Here is a 15,919-nt window from a genome sequence, read left to right as displayed (position 1 = left end):
AAGGCTCTGGCTGAGTTATCAGGATGAAGATCCACTACAGTTTTTATACTAAAGCAAGTGTGGTTGCCTCATCTGCGGTGTCCCTTTGCATCACTTTTGAATCATGATGCTCAATGATTTTGTATTCTGCTATCTTTAGCTCCTAGAGTTGTGACTAGATAAGAATTGTGATCTTAGTTTCCTTGTTCTGGAAAATATAACTACTCATGTGGTTTATAATATAATTTAACCTAATACCAGTTACCAGTGAAAAGACAGATGATCAGAGTTGTAAAATTCACAAAAAAAACACCATCATCTGACCTCTTACCGTATCAGAGAAGCTACACATATGCTCTTTTTTAATGCTTGGAGTTGGAAACAATTTTTGTATGTGTATTTTCGACATAAAGTCCATGGCATGGGCTCCTTTTGAAATTACTAGGTAGTTGTCTGGATGATCACGTTTTAGGAAAGTTATGCAAAACCATTTTGTTGGTAAATTCAAACTTGCCCAAATCACTTTGTGCAAGAAAGTTTTGGTTAAAAAGGCCTTGGCTTGGAACATGTGTCAGTTCTGGGACAAAACTTCAGCTCAACAGGGGTAGAAATGGGGAAGATCTTAGCCACTGCTTCAGCCACTATTTTAAGATTTGGGATAATATGTTAATAATAGTTGTGGTAGCAGTTGAGCTAATATTTTAGGATCATCCAAACTCAACTATTCTGCCTGGTTAAGACCAGGAGGTTAATTGGTTCAGGTGACTGCTGTAAGCATGAAACTATTGACTTCTCATGGGTTTCCCTCTGCCATTTTTTATTGTGTCAGAAGTCATTTGCTATTTTTCCTCAGTGTTTTTAAAAGGACTTAGCTTTTGTCCTCGTGCAGAACAGGAAAGCTTGAAAGCTTGAAAATATTAATGGAATGAAATAATTGTTTTCCTCCTAGGTCTTGTATGCAATTCTTTAGTTTTGGATTATGATGGGAGACAAATTAGTAAAGTGGGATCAGTTACAGATTACACAGAAGTTGTTTATAAGCCTGTTGGGAGGTCAGAAGGTGTTACAAGAGGAAAAGACAAAAACATAAACAGCAGTGCAGCACTTTTGGCAAATAAAAAAGGTCATTCTGTTTCCTGGTCTGAGTGGCCATCCACATCGTAAACAGGTGAAAATGGTGTAACGTGCTGATTATCCCTAAACCTTCCCTTCCCTTGACAACTCCTCTTATGCATTTGTATTTGTATAAAAAACCTGCATCAGATTAAAACTTTTTACTCTCTTTATTTTTTGTGTCATACAGTAAGGAAAACTTCTGTTCTCTTCTTAAGTGTCTCTTCATTCTATCTGAAGTGGGCAAAATAAGATTAAAATTCTTTAATATTATTAAATTAATTACTAATTTAATTATTACATTTTAACTACTTTTTTTAACCTAGTCAATTATCAAAATGGGTATTTTTAAATGGTTTAAGCCTCCATGTTAAAATGTAAAGCCTTTAATATTTTATAGTCTAGGAAATTTGTGATTATATTTTTATTTCAGGGATAGAATATTTTGGTAGGTTTTAATTTTGTAGAAATGTGCGTTACTTTGGCTTCTCAGATCAGATAAATTGCCTAAACACTTATGGCTTTGAAAATGCAGTGTTAACGTTTATGACAAGTTTTCATTCTGTAATATGGCATGCACTTGTGTCTGCTTTTAGAAAATATGCATGGTCTCTATATTATATTTGATAGTAAAATTAAAACCAAAGGTAAAAGATTCAAGGAATGTAACCCTTCCTGAGAAGTATAACAGACTGCTGCAATCTATTACTTTAGAGATGCAGTAGCTTGCATCTCCTCTAGCATTTAGAATTGTGATTGTAGATATCTATGCTATTTAAATACCATTCTGTTTCATGTGCAATAAAACACTTTATTGCATCTTATGTAACTCATTTTCTTGTGAAACAGATGTATTGAATATAGACAAGACTATTTCAGAGGAAAACCAGCCTCTTTTTTTTTTTCCAAGAGAAGCAAACTGCAGATATCATAATTTCTCTAGATGATATCTGCAAACATTGCAGGTTTTATGTATTGTATTTTATAGATCTTACCCAAACAAATTGCTTATTTCCTTTAGTTGAGAGCTTTGTAAGGGTAAAGATCAAGGGCTATAGAAAGTTCTAGCACTTCAAAGACTATAGTCACTGGTGAACTTAATTTCTAAACCTTTGCTATCAAAACTTGGGAAAAAAAATGCTTTCTGTCAGAGTTTTACCAGTTGCTTTTCCACATCAGCCCTCATTTTTCTCTGCTTTTTTACATTTTCTGTTAGGTTTTTTTCCCCAAGTATTTCTGATATAATAAAGTAGAGCCTGAAGAATTGCATAAAATACTTCCTTTTTTGTAAGAAAATGTCTTCAATATGAAACTATAAAATAAAAGCATTAGAAAATTATTTAGTGTTTGTCTAAGAAATATATTAAGCATTTTTTGATATTCAGATGTCCCTTTGCCTCCTCAGCCTGCTCTGTCTGGAAGATTCGAAACAAATGTTCATCATTTGAGCCACGCTGCTCAGAATGCTCACTGCAGTTTTTGGTTCTTTATCCTCACAATCCACCTGGGACTTTTCTCCCTTTCAGCTTTTATTGATTGTTTCAGCTGAATTATACTATCTGAAGCTTTATAATTTTGTTTATTTCAGTAGATGGAGCATCTCTGTCAGGCATTTAGTGTTTCATCTACTGAGTGCCATTTTTAGCTTCAGGTCTCTTCTATAGAGGTATGGTGTATTGTGTTTACTTAAATTGACATTGAAGTGCATTTCACTTAAACACATAGGGGGAAAAAAAGTAGCCATTGAGGAATTTAAACTGATCTAGTGAAACTGCTGCAAACTCTCACCTTTTATTTAAATCAGAACAGTATTTTCCTGGAAAGTCCTGTTAGCCAGTGCCAGTTGTGCTGATCTAATTGCTAATCTAATTGTTACACAAATGCCCTTAAAACTCTGCATAACAAGTAACTGGAACCTGTACAGGAGTCCAGTACTAGTAGATTGCATACATGAATATACATCCATGACTGCTCTTCCATGCCCCTGATTTTACCTCCTTTGGCCACCTGAAAGGGACTTGAGTAGATGAAGGAACTAAGAACTTAAGAGGGGACAGGAGAGGGCTGATCATGCAGAGCAATTGTGTTGGAGTTAGAGGTTTTATAAAGACATTACAGTACTATATTGCTTTAATTATGTGGAAACAAAGAATGAAATTCTGGCATGCTGAACTGAATAACAAAATGCTCCTTCATTTCAACTGAGCCCAGATTTCACCTAAAGGACTTTATTCTTCCTGTGAGATACTTAGATCTATAAGTGATGAAATGCTCATAAAAAAAACACAGTAAATAATAAACTTCACTATTAACTAGCCTTTAAAATAGCATATTTACCAGATCAAATAGCTTTTTAAAACACAGTATGCCTAGGTAGCACTTTTATAGCCATCCTACCTTCTTTTCTTGTACAGTGTTTGAAACTGTTAAAGTGTAGATTCCACTTGTTGTCAGTCCAGATTTGAAAGCTTCAGCACAGTCTTTGAAGCTAATTTGCTCCTCTTTAGCTATGAAGTTGTTCTTAGCTGTTAAAAATACAATAGAAATTGAGGGCATTAAGAGGAGATGAATAAAAGTTACTAAGTAGTAATTAATGACGTAATCAGATTAAAGATTTGCAGTTCCAAAAAATATGCCTGGTCCTGAAAGAAATGACAGATCAAGGTATTAATTATGTGTGTTGAAACTTTATATTATTTAGAGACATTATTCTGATAGTTGCTCGATAGGTTGAAAAGTGCTCACGCTTACTACTGTGTTGAATAAGAAAACTTAGGATATAGCATCTCATTCAGTTGAACAGTTTCTGCTTCCATTCGTTGCCTTTGCTGGACTCCTATGTGCATTACAACCTCTGCATGCATTAACTATTATTACAAACACATCTAACTAGCAACTGATTATATTAATAATGACCTTTGGCCAGTGCTCTAATGTTGTGAAATCTAAAGTAAGACTTATGAAATCTTTTATAATACAGCTGACTGGAATAACTACCCTTACAAAGTTTTAGCTAGTATTTTGCCCCTGTGCTGAGACAACTTTGGATGTACCAAGCTGAAGCTTGGTAGCTCAGCCCAACCCACTAAGGAAACATCCCTTCTGGAATTCATTTGTGTAAAATATACATTTTAATATGCCTAAGCCTTCTTATTTTACAGAACAATCTAAGGCTCATCTTTTTCTTCAGTTCTTTATTAACTATGGAGGTTGGAATTTCCTGGCATTTTGCCTGCTGACTGATATTTCATATTTGACCCTTTTGGATTGGTTCTGTGTATTTTCCCTTTTAATTTAATCTAACAAGCACAGCCAGTTAGTACAAAGTTTTAGTGCCATATAAATACATGGTTATATTACAGTTGCTTATTATGTTCTTTTTAGCTTGCTTATTCATTATTTACCTGTTTACATGTTTTGCCTTAAATATAAAAATAACACGTTCAGTTTTAATTGCTTTTCCACACTCTATTGTTTGTATACTGTCTTAGAAGCTTTCCCTGCTAATTTTGTCTTTTTGGCAAACTTTCATTATTTTTTCCACTCTGGGTTTAACAGTGTTGTAGCCAACATGACTTTGACTTGTTTACTTATTTGTGCACTAGCATAGCAGATAACATCAGCAGGAACATGTACAGCCTTGGTTATGGTATTTAAGGGGATAGTGTCAGTTATTAAGACAAAAAACTTAGGATTTACTTTGTTTAGAAAAACCTACATCATCATATTATTTAGGACACTACTGAAAGCAAGGATTTCCAAATACCATTTTACTTTTTTGTGATCCAACTTACAGGAATGTAGCATAGTCCCATCTAGACTGTCTTTTAAGTTGTAATGACAACTATTTTAAAATTTTCCTAGTACTTAAATCCTTTTTTTAGAGGTTCTATATGTGTATTTCCAGTCCTGAGAACGTCACACGCAAATATGCCAGATTCTTTACTCTTTTGTATCCTATACCTTCTTCATTTGTCAAAGTTCCATATCAGTCATGAATTCAAGGTAAGGAATTTGTTCATTTGTTCAAATCCTGTTTAGTCATAACTTTCAGTTTATGGTGTGTGTGGATTTTTTATGGAGCATGTGAATCTGCATAAATTTGGAAGCTATGCTTGGTGGCTATGATTTGTTGCAGGGCTGACAGACATTTAGGGGTGAGATTATTGCCTATAAAATTTGCTAGGCTGAGGGATTTTTAGGATCAACAGGGAAGTTTCCGTGAAAGACTAGAGGACTTCTGGGAGTACCTGCTGCCCTGGGCTGGTGCTTTCTGTTGTTTGGGCATACATAGGTGCTAAAAACTGGGCCAGTGCCAATTCCTTTGCCTTTAATAGCCGCTATAATTTGTCCTGTCTTCGATCAACTCTAGGTGCATAGAGCAATGAGAGGTAGCAGAAGTAACCTTTGCGAGCCATAAAGAAAAGCTACAGGCCTCCATCATGCAGTCTAACCTCGATATATGGTCAAGGGAGGATATCTTGGCAGATGAATGAATGCCATGTGAGATTAGTGATACTTGATATCTCTGTATTTTGTTGAACCGCTGGAGAAGTGGGAAGGCAAATAAACCACAGAAGATGAACAAAATCTTGACAAGAAACCACATAAATGTTGTGGTTGTTCCCCCCCCTAAAAAAATAGGTTAACTAACTCAGATGCAGAATTTAAGGCTAAAAAAATGCATACTTGTTGAGAAGCAGAAGTGTGGCGAAACTGGTTGTAAGACTTTATAGGTAATAAAGTACACAAACTAGGGAATGTCACTCAAATGATATAAGAATGTCTGCTTTTACTTACAGTTTGGTGTAGATATCATAGTAAGCAAGTTATGAACAGTCTCCATCAGATCATGTTGCTGTTTTTGCAGAACTGAGTTGTTTACTGTAGCTGTAACCAACTGTTTTTCTAGTTCTTCTATAATAGAATTCTGTCTGGCTACTAGGACTTGAAGCTGATCTTTTTCATCTTTTATTGACTTCAGCTGAAGTGTGTGCTTGTCTTCCATCTCAAGAACTCTTTTTTCTAGAAAGCTAAATAAAAGATTACTATTAGGCTCCTCAGAAAAAATTTTGAACTGATATAAAGAGAATCAAGCCTGTTGCAGAAGTTTCTTTCTTCATAAGTACGCAACTTCATTCTCTGATGCCATGCGTGCAGTAGAAAGCTAAATGAAAGTGGAGTTTGATACACGTGCTTTACTTCATTATATTAGTACATTAATAAACAGCATCTACTATAGCCTCTATTGCAGGCTTTTTAAGTATAACAATTGGGTGTTTGATAATTAAACATTATGAAAGGAAGGATATGGTGAAAGATTTCATGGTTTTCCCCTATTAAAAGATGAAACTTATTTAAAGATGAACCTATGAAATTTTCAAATCTCCTGTAATTATAATAAAATATATGCTTAAATAAATATTACAGCATTAAGACAGGGAAATGTGCAAATAATTACTTCAAGATGCGTTACTCATCTCCAGTTCTGGAGCTGGTATGAGTAGGTGACTGGCTGGAACATTATTTAATTGGTAATTGTTCCAATGCAGACTTTGAGACAGTTGGTGTTAAAAGATGCACAGCCAGAAGGGAGAAGTTCACCTAAAATCCATTGCTGTTATTGAAAAAAAAATCATGAACCTTATAATTATGTTTCAAGCAGATTAGCTCAATGTCAGATTGTCTTTTGTTAGGTGAGAAACAATGCTTTTGTGTTTACATGGGTTTCACAAGGGTAGTCTAAAGTCTGCTGAGTTCGACACTAAAAAAAAGTGACATTTTAAAATTTAGTATTTACTTTCCTTTCCATTTGATAAGGATGCTTGTTTTTATTAAGTTGGTGGATAAAACCTTTAGGGAGCATATATAAATGTAGTAGAGTAGTGAACAAAAATGTCAAAACATGTCTCTTGGGTTTTTTAAGCTAATTCTTTCAAAATAAAAAGCACTTTGCACATATGGTTCTCATTGAAAAACATGGCTTTGAAGGAGAAAACTGAATGTTACTGCTGCTTTTATATTTCTCTGTAAACTATTTATTGCCAAAAGTAAAATAAGACCCTGGTGATATGAAAATGAAACTAGCTGACAAAAGGTATGAGCCTTTGGACAACAGCTGTTACAGAAACAGATAGGAGTCATAGTTGGATATTGGTCTGAATTTCAAAAGATTGACTAGTAAGGAACATTGAATATGAGGAGTATGTGACTTTTCTCACCGGGTTAGAAAAAAATTGTGGCAATGACCTGACTGTCACAGCATGGCTGTGTAGCACATGAAAATAAAACTTTTGAGAGGTGGTTGCACTGGAGTACTTTGAGTCAGGTTACATAATCCATAACTTCATCTGGATAAGTCTAAAGAATATAAATCAAATTATATATAAACAGAACACAAGAAGAATAAGCCTGCGTGATTCTCTAGGCCTTAAATAATATATGACCTTTGTAATAAGCATAGCTGGGCGTGGGGAGCTTCTGTAGAAGGCCTTATTTTCTTACTTGAGTACATTTGTTTCTAAAACCTTTATACAGGCACTTCAGGGAATAGCATTTTATTGGGTTGATAGGAAAACTTACCTGTTTTTTTCTTGTAATTTAGTTATCTCGTTGGTCTGATCTGAAATCTGTCTTTCTAGTTTGTTTGTTGAAAGAGAGTGTTCCAAAAGCTGAAGTTCAAGTCTGGTTGTCTGGTTTAATACCTAAATAAAATTTATAAAAATATTTGAAAATCAAGATACTTTTTTTTAAATTAATTGTAACTTCTTTATGTTGTGAAAACATGCAAATCTCTACTTAAGCCTATAATTAAAAATTATTTTTCAATACTTAATTTGGGCACAAATGCTTATAGAATTAGAATCAAGAAGAATACACAGAGTTGTACTAATTTTGTTGTTACACTACCATATATCATTGGGAATGTTTCAGTAGCATGCTACATTTCTGACCAATGGCTGAAAGTTACTGCATTCTTTAGTTTTGCTGTCATACCTTCCCCTCTGTTATGATATTCTTATTTCATTACTGGAATGATTATGGTTGTTGCTCAGAGAGTAATTTGTTTCTTAATCTGGTGTAGAAAGAAAGAACTTTGCGTATCTCTCACTGGTTGAAATCTTGTCCCAGTCCTGAAATCACTAGATAGTTCTCTCTTAGCTATTTTCCTTAATCCCCAATTATATTTTAAAGTGTTTATCATGTGAACAACACTTTTGTAGGTTCATTCCTTGCATTTTACATTACCTTTTCTATATGTATTGTTTACTGTCTAAATTTATTTGCATCTCTAGATGAAGAAACATAGATATTGGGAAACACGGACGACACTTTTCGGTTTGTATCGGATTTCATTACTTTGAGGCATGTTTTCTAGAAATATTTTCTCATTGTTTTAGAACAGCTTTTTTTAATTCAGAAGAATTTGGCTTTCTTTGGCAGGAAGAATTGATTACTCATGTCCTTCATGTTAAACACTCAGTCAGGACATGATTTCACACTTAAGTGTAATAGAAAACTATTGCCAAAAGTAAGTGTCCTTGAGAGAGCAATTGTTTGGTTAATTTCCTTATGTTGTTAATTAAGCCCTTAACCCAGTCACCAGTAATTTCAAGCAGAGAAGGAAAGTAGCAGTGATTATTTTCTTCCTCTAAGCAGAAAATAATTGAATAATTTCCATAAAGACATTACTGTGAATGAATAAATACATTAAACATGTGCATAATACTGGGCTCCTGAATAATGCAATCAGAAAGTTGAATTCAGTACACCTGTGAGCTATGAACTATCAATTTATCAAAGAGTTCACAAAGGCTTGTTGTAGGTTAAAAAATGTAATTTAATTAATTGGATGAATTCTACAGATAATAAAATGTCTAACAAGTATTTTAGGTTTTGCACGCTATTTACATTATATAAAATGTTGTGTGCTGCATCCTATATTCATTATTTGTTTTGGCAATTATATATCTGAATTTTCCTACCATATTAGCAAAACTACAAATACATACCATTCTACATTGCTTGGACTTGTCCTTATAACGTATTAAAATCTGCATTCTATTTCACAGAATGTCTTATTCTAGTTAATGCTTTTCAATTAAAGCAATAATTAAAGATAAACCCATTAATTTTCTTTTTGTTTGAAATAATTTAGAGAATAATATGTACACTGGCAAGTTTACTTCTGTGTGAATATACTTTTCTAGTAGCCTCCTCCTAATTCCTTTATTCTGGATTCATCTCCGATTCATTTATTTATCCCTCTGTTAAATAACAATAACACAGCGCATTGTGCTAGAAATGAACTGTTACCCCACTTACAGCATCTGTGAAAATATTCATTAAAAAGATGCATTTTTCTTGATAAGAAGTTTTAAAAAATAGAAAATAAAATTTAAATGTAAAAAAGCAATTAGCCTGGTAAATGGAACAAATGCAGTTTGAAGGAACTCTCTTTTAGCTAAGATCTAGTGGTGAGAGGTGAATAATCAACAGAGATATGCGTGGGTTGTATAAAAGCACACTAGTACCCAACTGATGCTTGGATATAGTATAGTAGTTTTAAGTATATTATCTTTAAAGATGAATGTAACAATTGTCTTGCTAGACATACTTCAAATCCTGGTGCAATGGAAGTCTTTCAGGTGACAACAGTGGGCTTGCATGGAACTATGTATTACCAGTTATTAATATTTCCTTAAACTGGTTAGAGCTGTTGATTATGATTGACTTCTAATTGCTGAACTGAATGGTGTAACACTAAACTGTTAAATGTATAGTTGTAGGTGTTTGGGAAGTGGAAGCATTTTTAGGTTGAAATTCATTACTTACTTGTGCTTCAACATCTGTTAATTTGCGGGTCTGTTCAGCTGTTTGATTTAGTAAGTTTGTGCCTATTTCAATCATTACTGCAGTCTGGTTCTGCACTGCAGTTTGCTGGATCTCTACCATTTCTTTCTTCATACTGTCTTGGATGTAATTCTCAAGCTACATGGGAAAGGAAAGAGAGAAGATAGTTGCATTCTTTAAATGGGGGGGAGGGGGTAGTACAGTAAGCCTGCTGGCTGCCTTGCTAAACAAATTTGTTCCTTGTCCGTTATGCACTTATGTGAAGTTTCCCAATGTTAAGCTCTGTGAAAGAAAGGGCAAATGTGACAAGGAATGTGTGGACACCCATTTTCTAAAGGCAGGAACAGAGATTTGTGGGAGGTAGGTAGAAGGTGCAGTGGTGAGAATGCTTGTGAGCACTTGGAAGCTTTTCTGTCTTAGTGCTCCCACCATTGTAACCATCAGAGAAGCTTCACCAGCTTTGGCAGCGATGGGAATTTTTTAGAAGACAAAAGCTTAGGAGTTTAGTCATCTTCCTGTATCTAGACTTAAATATTTTCAAAAGCATTTTTCATCACATGACTAGAAGTCAGAGAAGAGGTCAGATGTCATTTAACACTGTTATGTGCGCATTTTTATCAGAGGGAATTTCAAATACAGACATTAAACAGTAGGAAAACTTATAAATACTTTAAATGCTTAATATTTAGGAATGCAAAAACTGTTTTAAATACTTGATTCTGAAGTAATTTCTGTGTCTAAACTAATAAGGCTTTTTTGGTAGTCATTTTATAAGAGAATACACTGTTTTCAAGGAAAGCAAGGAGCAAATAAGTAGCAAGGAGAAAATTCAAGTAACATTTCATGAAGTCTTTCCTTCAATGTGTCTGGATTTTTCTCCATGGTTCTTTAATATAATTTTCTCAATAAATTTACAAATATTTCATATTTCTTTCATGTTGCTTATGCTTAACTCTTAAAAATCCAGGCCACATGATTTCTTTCTTTTTTGTTGACTGGGGAAATTTCTAGAATCAAACTCCTATGTCACTCCAACATTGTTCTAGCAAGAGAACCATAATCATTTTTGAGCTTCATGTTGTACCTACAAAGATGATACTAGCTAATAACAAAGAGCTAGTATCATTAAGTACAAATTATAAAACATCACCCAATCTAATCTAAGGAAAATGGTAAAACAGGTTGATATCTTGATTTTTTTAAATACTATTTTGATAATGCAATCTTGATATGAATAATGGCTTGTAGTAAGGAGGAGCTTTGAATATTATTGCATGGCTACTTCCCATATCAGTGAGGAAAAAGCCGCTTATGATTTAATAGTCTATCAAACCACTGTTCAGATATAGCCATTCCACTTCTGACCAGCTAAAGATCAATTGGCAGATCTGCCAGCTTGAAATGTTTCCCCCTTAAATGTTACTTGAGCAAGGACTAGATTTTTTTTTTCTGACTTCACAGGGTTTTTTTAAAAGTGGCAAATGAAGAAAACAGGGTGTATTAAGAAGTTAAAATCTCTAAAACTGGAAGTATATTCTTAGTTTGAAGTAAGCATTATTTCTTTTTGTGACTTTGAAAGCAGTATTTGTTTGTTCACTCCATTCTCCCCATCCAGATGGTGAAGAGCAATTCACAACAGAGATTTCAGATCTGGCACAAGCTTTGACCCACATCAACTACACTGCTGAATAAATGTACTTACTTCTCAGGTGTACCGCAAGGATTTAAAACTAGCCTTTAGAGAGCCTTTAGATGCTCTTTGCGTAATAACCTTTGTGAATACTAGAAGTAAGCATACAATCAACTGGATTTTGGCATGGTAATTTAACATGGGTATCTTCAGTCGGCATCACACTATGGCAGAGTTGTTCCCTATTCATAGGATCAGTTCTTAAGTGTTACCTTTTGCTCCTGGATATTCCTCATTTTCAAAAGCTTCCCCACCCAGAGACAAATCTAATTTGACCAAACATGTTGAAATTTTTTTAAAACTTTGGTGACATCTTTTAGGTCAGCTTCTTCTTTTCTGCTGATCAGTGGCTTTTAATTGTGTAGTATTGGTAAGACATCTTTGGTCCTTGATGATTAGGCTATGAGATGTTGAAGTATAGTGATAATTTAATTTAAAAAACAGTGCAAGATGGTATTTAGTGCACCATAGTCCAAGGAGATGTGCAAAATTCTGAAGGCTTTTAAATAGATAAAAATAAGAAATTATTCACTAAAGTTAGATACTGCTCCATGAAGACCAAGAACAGTAATTAATATGTGTCCCTCTGAAAAGACTAGGCATCTGGGGATTAAACAATTTATGAGTCCAAATTAATTTTAGCAACTGAAGCTGGAGAACTGGACATCATTATAGACAACTTGGAAAAGACCTTTGCTTAAATGCACCTCTGTTAAAAGAAAATTAAGGGAGATCTACAGAATGCATTTTATTTGCCTCAGTACCACAGTTTAGTATTGTAATGCCTTTATAAAGATCAAGGATATCACCTTGCCTGGCAGACTCAATGTACATCTGCAGTTAGAAGGACATTGGGGAAAAAAAAGGACATACAGATTAAAAAAAGGAGTGAGAAATCTCAGGTATCAGAGAGCTACTGTATGAGAAAGCACTGAAAATACTGCATCTTCTTTAATTTAGAAAAAAGGCCCACAGAAAAAAAGGAAGAAGGCAATAAATAAATGAACAAAGAAAGACTGATCAAGAGCTTTGACTCTTTTATAAAATAATAGTGGATATTAAACCTCATTCTTCAAGGTTAGTTCCTTGTTGACTAGAGAGAGATCTGAATGAGAATCTGAGCAAAGTCATCTCTGCAAACAGGATTACAGAACTGCATGACTTCTTTGAAAATGTTATCACTGAGTTATTCCAAAACACACTACTAAAAAATGAGTTAATTCTGAGCTTAAAGGTAAGGTAAACATTTTACAGTAGGCTTAGGCAATTGCCCAGTTAAAGCACACAGCTGTAAGGTTGTTCTGATTACAGTTTGCAAAACCTGTGATTACAATTTAAGGCATCTGGTGGTTCTGGTTGCCAGATTTTTATACCCCTTGTCACTGTGCTTGCAACCTTAGAAAACGGTTTTGATTGGACACACAGGTCTGTATTTTCATAATTTATCTTATTTGAATATCTGTAACTATAAGCCTGTCTCCAAGTATCTAACCTCTTTCAAATAATATTCATGTGATGTATTCTAAATCATTGAAGCATTCTTTTGACTCTAGTTTTAACAGTTTGTCTTCACATTCATGTTTCAACTTAAAAATATTAAATAGGTAACTTAGGGAATATGTTATTGTGCTTACTTGGAATCATGAAATATGAACGCTTTTATTTTGAGATTTAAAGCCAGTTTCATGATCTGGCTCACTTATTCTAATTTAGAGCAACATGAAGCATCAAAATGGTATTTACCTATAAAGTGGCTTTGGAGCTTCATGTGGATTTTTTCCCCTAAAAATCCTACAAAGTATGATTACATAAACCCCTTCTCTTCTTTCCTTCATGTTTACTATATCTCTTTCACTTTTGTGGATTCTCTCCATGTACACATCATAAAATCTCTTTTCCTGACCTGAACCAATATACACACTCATCCCTCTCTGCTTATATTCCCTTCTCTCTTCATCGTACAATGCAAAACTGTAGAAAGTAGGTCTTTTTATAATTATATTTCATCTTTTTTTTTTAGTGTCAGGTGCTCACTTTCATCTTTCTTCAAAGATGAATAAAATAATTATTTTCAGCCAAAACGTCCATCATCTCCCACTGACCTTAGTGAGAGCAGAATATGTTCCCATTGCATACTCTCATAAAGCAAGGCTCTTGGCTTTCCATGAGAGGGAGGTGGAAGAACTTTTTCAATGCGACTCTAGTTAAGGCAGCCAAGGCTGAGCTTCATCAACAACACTGAGGATTAGCAGCCCTTTTGCAAGACAGCAGTTCTTTGTGGCACATTTCTTTGTGGCACATTCATCAGGTCCTGCCAAGGAACCTCCTTCCTTTATAAGCACACTCAGAATTTCTGAAGAGGGGAGAATAGCTTGGGTCATTTACAAGAAGGAAGGGCACAGGAATGAAATGCTTCAGTCCCCATGCATGAGTTCGGAAGCTTGGCAGTTTATTTCGAACAGCATGTCTGTCTTTTCCAATATTTTGCACAAATTTGGAAGGTGCAGCAGGGATTATTTGTTAGATTTCTCCTTTGCCGCATGAGTAGTTATGGGAAGATAATTTTTAATCTCTTTTTAATTCAATTAATAGCTGGCATATAAGACTTGTGTTGATATATGTTAACCTTGATTATGTGATGGTTATTTTGGACAAAGTAATTGTCAAAACCTAAGAGCTGAAAAATAATGATGCATGTTCTTTCAGAAATTCTGCTTTAAGATTTAAATATTGCTTAAGATAGGATTCAATCAATGAATCCTATCTTAAGGAAATTGCAGGTGAGACGGAAAGAGGTATTAATACATTCATATTTGAAAGAAGGAATAGTTAGCTGATACCATTTCACTGATTCTTCATGGGATTTTTTTCATGAAACATTCTTTTTTTTGTGTAAGACTTTGGCTGACATATATTCTTGAAGAAAGTAAATATAAAAATGAAAGCACAGATGGGAAAAAGCATGTCTCTTAAAGTATGCTTAAATTGCAAAAACAGCTGGGAAAATTGAAAAAAATAGTTTCACAATTAAGGTTTGTAATATAGTTATGGTGATGCATTTTTAGAGAGACAAAATTCTCTAAAGTCATCAATTTGGGACTGTCATGCTTTATTACTTCAAATCATATAAAATCATAAAATTTGATGAAAATACTTTATCTAAGTTGCCAAAAAAAATGAGGACAGCTCAATCATATTGGAGCACATTCCAAAACATTGCTTTTATAGCCAAGATTGTCTTTTTTTAAGCAAGTTTTAAATTGGCAAGAAAGAAAACACAACATGTAGAGTATGCATTAAAATAAATTTGGTTTCTAACCATTGGCATTAATCCTGTATGAAGGGTTGCCAATGCTTACTTAAATTAAGAGCCTTCCTGATTGCTATTGTATAATTTCTGTCCGTATTACAGAACAATTTTCCAAAGAATCAATAACTTATTTGTGTATTTTGTAGACACTTTAACTTACCATTTTTTCATTTAAAGTTATAAATGAGGTCTTGCTTTTGTTCTTTGCTGCCAAATGGTTAGTCTATACTAATTAAACGGTCATGTTCCTGGCAGCATTTATAGCTATATGAATTCATACATCCTTTCTTTGCCAAATGCTACCCCATATAAATGGTACAAATAGTACTGGCTGCTAGTTTAATTTTACAGAATTTGTCAGTTATGGAGCAGTTGTTCTAAATAAAGTTTGGTGATTTTCCTAATGTTTATAATCTGATTCTGTCAACTGTAACATTTCTTTTCAGAGAGAGGTGATGTTAATCATGAGTTTCTACATAGGGCTGTGACCCCTAGAAGAAGTAGGTAGATGGTTGGAGCTGCATGATCCTTTTTACCCACCCCTAAGATTATCAGAATCTATCAAGATCTTTTTTCCTTGAATCAAATATGGATTACTAGACTAAGCAATTTACCACTTTCAGGAAATTCATCTATAAATTTGAGAAAATTCCAGAAGCACTGTTTTTAGGCTTTCTCACAACTTGTCTACTGAAACCTCAAGATAATCTTTATTCTTACAATAAAGCATCCATTCTAAAATTGTACCTGTTAGGAGAAATAACAAACAGGTCAAAGTTTATCTGCAGTCCTATCTCTATAGCCCTGTATCAGCAGGGCTATAGATCAGCAGATTCATTGCATGAAAAATGCCATTAGCCCCATAAACTCTACGACTGCTATGTGTGATATACTGTATGAAGCTCAGCTGCATTTGTGTTCTTCATCCTGTCTAACAGCTGATTGCTGGCCAAGTGGAGAGGTCATATGCCTCC

The 15,919-nt window shown here is 34.2% G+C and overlaps 2 protein-coding genes across 3 annotated transcripts in view; one reads left to right on the top strand and one right to left on the bottom strand.

The window, feature by feature from the left end:
- MCPH1 (microcephalin 1) overlaps window positions 1–15,919 on the top strand; it is a 133,951-nt gene that overhangs the window by 66,962 nt on the left and 51,070 nt on the right. The window lies entirely within an intron of this gene.
- Window positions 1–15,919, bottom strand: part of ANGPT2 (angiopoietin 2) — a 44,783-nt gene that overhangs the window by 11,804 nt on the left and 17,060 nt on the right. The window contains exons 2-5 of one of the 2 annotated variants that reach the window (XM_074819923.1): window positions 9,928–10,083; window positions 7,675–7,796; window positions 5,893–6,125; window positions 3,490–3,617 (exon numbers count right to left, since the gene is read on the bottom strand). In XM_074819923.1, coding sequence (XP_074676024.1) covers window positions 3,490–3,617; window positions 5,893–6,125; window positions 7,675–7,796; window positions 9,928–10,083 — 639 coding nt within the window. The remainder of the gene's footprint in view (window positions 1–3,489; window positions 3,618–5,892; window positions 6,126–7,674; window positions 7,797–9,927; window positions 10,084–15,919) is intronic. The other variant, XM_074819924.1, reaches the window with a different exon arrangement.

This window comes from Strix aluco, chromosome 3 (genome assembly GCF_031877795.1).
Source record: "Strix aluco isolate bStrAlu1 chromosome 3, bStrAlu1.hap1, whole genome shotgun sequence".
NCBI classification, from domain to species: domain Eukaryota; kingdom Metazoa; phylum Chordata; class Aves; order Strigiformes; family Strigidae; genus Strix; species Strix aluco.
This window is presented reverse-complemented; position numbering and strand designations above follow the sequence as displayed.